This window comes from Trachymyrmex septentrionalis, unplaced genomic scaffold (assembly GCF_001594115.1).
Source record: "Trachymyrmex septentrionalis isolate Tsep2-gDNA-1 unplaced genomic scaffold, Tsep1.0 scaffold20, whole genome shotgun sequence".
Lineage (NCBI taxonomy): Eukaryota > Metazoa > Arthropoda > Insecta > Hymenoptera > Formicidae > Trachymyrmex > Trachymyrmex septentrionalis.
In genome coordinates, this window is record NW_017305180.1 from 3,961,796 (window position 1) to 3,966,986 (window position 5,191).

Below are 5,191 nucleotides of genomic sequence, written 5' to 3' on the forward strand. Positions count from 1 at the left end.
GCAATATTTCATAATTGTATATAGAGGATGTTTTATTATAACATCTATTATTTACTCAGTATTTACAACTGTTTATAGGATAATTTTCCATAATTTTTATGTCATCGACCGAATATTTTCCATCGAAACTCTCCTATGGACGCGAAAATATTTTTGTATAAGTGTAAGCATGTTTACACTCACATATTCACGCATCATATCGCACAATCAAATTCCTGTATTCTAAGTGTTCTTCTATTCTAAATCAGCTGAATTCCTCTAAACTAAATTTCTCTTTTTACGCTACTGCTTACTATTTTCCCATTTTGTCATATTCGACACAATAATATAGTGAGAAAAAAATATACTATGTAATAACATTTCCAATCAGTTCGTGTTATTTGGAATAAGAATAAGAAGTAAAGGGAAGATTAGAGGAAATATTCGACATTGCTCGACTCCAATAACTTTAGAATAGAGGAACTCTGCTCTATATATATATATATTGTATTTTCACAATATAATCATGTGTGTATATGTGTATGGATGATCTTTATGTGATGGTAGGCACTGATGGGGGTGGATGGCTGCATGGCGAGCAGGTTCAAGCAGGCTAGTCTTGGACCAATCTGTATATGTGATGCTGAGCACCGTGTTCAGATGCTGATACTTCGAACACATATGCCGTACACAATAACGTTTCCTGCGTATCCCTGTTCGTGACAACCTGAAAAGAGAAAAGGTAAAAGTAAGAAAATATGTACTTCTATAACATTTATAGCACAAATTATTTGTAACTAATTTTTTGTTTATACAAAGAAGAAGAAATATAATAATATCAATATTCTAATAGAATTTTGTAATGTAATCGTAAAATCAAGACAAATAAGTTAACAAATATTAAAATATTAAAATATTAAAATTAATGGGATAAACTCAAAATATATATTTTAAATAAATTTGAATCCGACTAGATATTTCAAACGATCTTTAAGTTTTTATTCAAGAATAAATATAAGTAATTATTTATAATACATAATAAAATTGATACATATGATGTCAACACACCTGAAGGATGGTGAAATTTTCGAGAACGCTATTCATCATGTACTTTTCTGGCAGGTGCTTCAGTTTGTGAATGAAATTAATCATATATTCGCACATAGGTGAACGGCTAATACGATAAACGAACCTGCCATTCTCAAACCTGGCATACTCCGTCTCTACCTTCTCTACTACCTGCTTTCCGAAAGAGCATACTTTCGTCGAACATGTTATCGTCATGTTCTCGTTGCTCTCGTACCTGTTAATACAAAATTTAATATATATATATATATATTATATCAAACTAGAGTTGAGTAACCAAGAAGCTGACGTTACTCACTGGCTCGTGACGCCGTAAAATACTCCACTTTCGTCTTGGATGTTACTATTGAGATCAGCCCAAAACTTAACGAGGAAGAAAGCTGCTTGCGGTCCTTTATCGTAAAGTTCTTTAAGACCGCCCTTCTTTTCCGGGAATTTGTCATATATCTGTTTAACATCGACCGCTTCTAATAGCGGATCGGCGTATGTCGCGGAACCTCCTATATGAACGAACAGGTGTTTGTGGTACTAAAAAAAGAAATTTACATACGTAAAAGAATATTCATAAACGTACTTCAATTATTATATATTATCTTCATTTATCTGAGAAAGTGAATCTTTCTGGATGTCCTATCAATTTTTCCGTTTTTTACTGTCTACCTTATCAGCCTTATCATTAATAGTCGATTATACAAACACGATATTTACATTATTTTTGCTATATTAAAATCTTTCATGATTATCAAGCTATATATTGATATAATCAATAATTAGCAATTTCAATTATATCGATGTGACAATTTTTAATTTCTACTTACTATTTGAGATTAAATAAAGAATTATTATCTATATAATAATGTTTTAAATATCATACAAATTATATAAGTACTTAAGATATATTTAAGTTACGTTTTCGAGAATTTTTTACATTTTTTTTATCAGACACCAATAAAATATAAACGTACTAGATTTTATCCTTGAAAAAAATTTCTCAAAGGTATACGACACTTTTGCGAGTATTTTTTGGTAAAAAGCAATATACATTTAGACTATCTTGAAATCTTCTCAATTAATAAATTACAATGTTGCTTACAATCTCCTGTTCTCTTTGTTGTTCCATGTAGGCCGAAAACTCAACAAGCCTGAGCTTGTGAGTCGCGATAGCACGTCCTTCCCATGGTGGTGCAGGCTGCGCTTGGACCAAATCACCGCTCGAGACCGCAGTCGCAGGTTTTCCGGTGTAGGCAGGCTGAGGGAAAGGTTTGACATCCTGGGACGTTCCTGGTTGCAGGCCTGGCTGCCAAAATTGCTGAAAGTATAGCGCGAATTTGTATCTAATGGTGATATTCTCGCAAACAATTAACGATTAGTCGATTTCCATTCACCTGATGTTTATTAATAATGGCTAATTCATTGCCATTTAATGAATAATTGATGCTTTAGTTACCGAATAATCAAATAATAGTCAAATTTGCGTAACCACGATTTTGCTAAAATCGTATAGCCAGTAAATACAAAGGAAATAAATTGAAAGTTGATAGTTTTAAGCCAAAAAAAAAAATAAATAAATAAATAGATCCGTTTCTCTTAAATTATGGAAAAAATTTTACAATATTTTTAACCTGCATTTTCAAAATCTTTCCGAACAATCGATTGTATTTACGTAAATCTTTATATAATACTACAACTATTTCAGTAAAAAAAAGTTTCCGTAAAAGCCATCGAGCCGTCGGGCGAGGAATGAGCGATAAGAAACAATGAATAAACACAAGTAAAAGAGAACAACAACGACAATAACAACAAAAAGCTAATGATCGTATTATTATGTAAAGAGAAAGAAAGACAGTTTGATAAGCCACAGCGATCATTTTTTTTATTATGCAGATATGTCAAATGTAACGCATACACACTTAATTTGTATGTATACGTGTTGTATATAGATATGTAATGCCTAGGAACACATATGTACAAGATTAGAGCGATGGACAAATTCAACAATACACAACAAGGGCCCCCAGGGGCAGCGCAGCAGCAGAGAGCCAGGGGAGATGTCACTTTTGCGAGGGATGGTTAGTTTTCAACGCAAAAGCTTTCGCGCCATGAAGAAAAGAAAGACGATTGATCACGGAAACAACTTTCTCTTGCTATAATATTTTCCTCATTCTTGTTTTATAATTAGATGCGAAAAAGAGCACAAAAGAACAAAACATGACAGTAAAAAAAGCGGAAAATTTAGTTACGGAAACAAAGGGAACACTATTCGCCGCCTCTAATTAGTAAATATATTTTCCCCCTTTTCTTTTTTGTATAAAACGCAGGATATACAGAAAAAAGTCTGGTAATAGTTGCCAAATGTTGAGTGAAATAATGCCAATTAAATGTTCGGTTAATATAATAATTTTACTTTCTTAAATATTTAATAAGAATTATCAAACACTTGATTATATTATTATGTTTGGTAATACTTAGTGAATATTTGGTAAAGTAAAATTACTTTTGATTATATTAGCCGAACGTTTGATTGGCATTATTTCACTTAACATTTGATAGCTATTACAGACTCTTTTCAATATAAAAGCAACACAGTTAAGTCAATCTAAAGATACGAAAACAATTTTTTTCAATTTTGAACAAATTGTCATTGTTCGCAGATATATCATTGATTTCAACATCAAACGTATCTCCGACATATTTAACAATGGTCACAGAAATTTAAATTATAATGTAATATATTATAATTTAAATTGATATTACATTGTGTGGAAAAGTTAAGGTTGAATATTTTTACTGAGATCAAAACGATTTATTAATTGCGAATGCACATTGTCTCTAAGTGCAATGTTGTTAAGTTAGTGCCATTCATAATATCTCTGGCATGACATTTTAATTACACGGTATTATCTCAAACTCTCGTAAGACATAAAAACAATTTATAGGTCAGTCGACAAACGATGGGCATTGCCTTCGATAGGCGGATTAGCGGTTATCGAGCAAAGCGCTTGAAAACAATCACAAACTTCAACAAAAGAAGAGGCCAAATCGGTAATGCTGACAATAAAAATAAAATTCGTCAAAGACGATATTTTATGTTTTTCCTGCGAGGCTTTCAATCTATCGATATTATATGAATGACATCATATAAGTCAATATAAATCGGAAATGGATTGCTATTTCGTTTTAAAATTACATTATATAATATAACAGTCACTAGTGTCACATACAAAAATTTCATTTTACACCTTTTACATTTAGACACTCAACATTGATCCTATTTGTACAAATTCTTTCATCGCCTGAAATTTGATTCCCATTTAAAGAAAAAAATCCGTATATAATTTTTGAAAATAAACTATTTTAAAAGTTATCTTTAAAATATTTGCCTGGAAAGGTTTCACCAAGACTTTATGTAAAATCGATCTTTGACAACAATAAAGAGTACAACAGCGCTTTATATGTAAAAATCGATTGAAGAAAATTCACAATTTAAAAGTCAATGCAACGATTATAAAAGCGAGAGAGATTGAGGCCGTTTGTTTTACTTAAAAGCGATTCGTCATGCGAAATCACCAGTACAGTGATTAACTTAATTAATTCGCATTTTATAGAGTCGTCTCACCCTAAAGCTCGTGGCTGTTTTGAAGAGAAAGACCGATTAAAAAAATGTCTCTCAAAAGGGGTTCTCCGAGATCAGGACTTACCGCTCCGGGATAGGAGACAGGGGTGGAAGCATGAAGGGCAAGGGTCCCGCCCATGAGGGGCATCTTGTTGTGTATCGCGCTTCCAGCTGATACTATTTGGGCGCTTGACATGCTTGACATTGTCTGGAGCGCCTTCTCCTTGGCGGCATGATCCTAACAAATTTCCAGACCGATTATCACGCAATGCCAGACGATATGGTATCACATTATCAATATATGATCCCCTTTCTAGACTATGGCGAGGACTCGAGACTAGATAGATTTTAGATTGGTACATTAATACAGATGCGCACTCGGAGAAAAAAAAATATTTTTTATAGTGCTGAGAACTAGGATACAGGAAACATATAATACTTGTATAGTTGTCACCACTATGTCTGTCTTTTTCTCTGAATGCGTTAACATGTGTCTCAGGGGCGATCATTAAA

General features: G+C 32.7%; 1 protein-coding gene across 6 annotated transcripts in view; it reads right to left on the bottom strand.

Moving 5' to 3' along the window:
• The window catches only part of LOC108747766 (transcriptional enhancer factor TEF-1), a 178,368-nt gene continuing 173,177 nt past the window's right edge, over positions 1–5,191 (bottom strand). For 4 of the 6 annotated variants that reach the window (XM_018485494.1, XM_018485498.1, XM_018485496.1 and 1 more), the window contains 5 exons: positions 4,764–4,916; positions 2,159–2,374; positions 1,364–1,593; positions 1,048–1,282; positions 593–706 (listed from right to left, as the gene is read on the bottom strand). In XM_018485494.1, coding sequence (XP_018340996.1) covers positions 593–706; positions 1,048–1,282; positions 1,364–1,593; positions 2,159–2,374; positions 4,764–4,916 — 948 coding nt within the window. Of the gene's footprint in view, positions 707–1,047; positions 1,283–1,363; positions 1,594–2,158; positions 2,375–4,763; positions 4,917–5,191 lie in introns of all 6 variants that reach the window. The other 2 variants (XM_018485493.1, XM_018485499.1) reach the window with 2 other exon arrangements.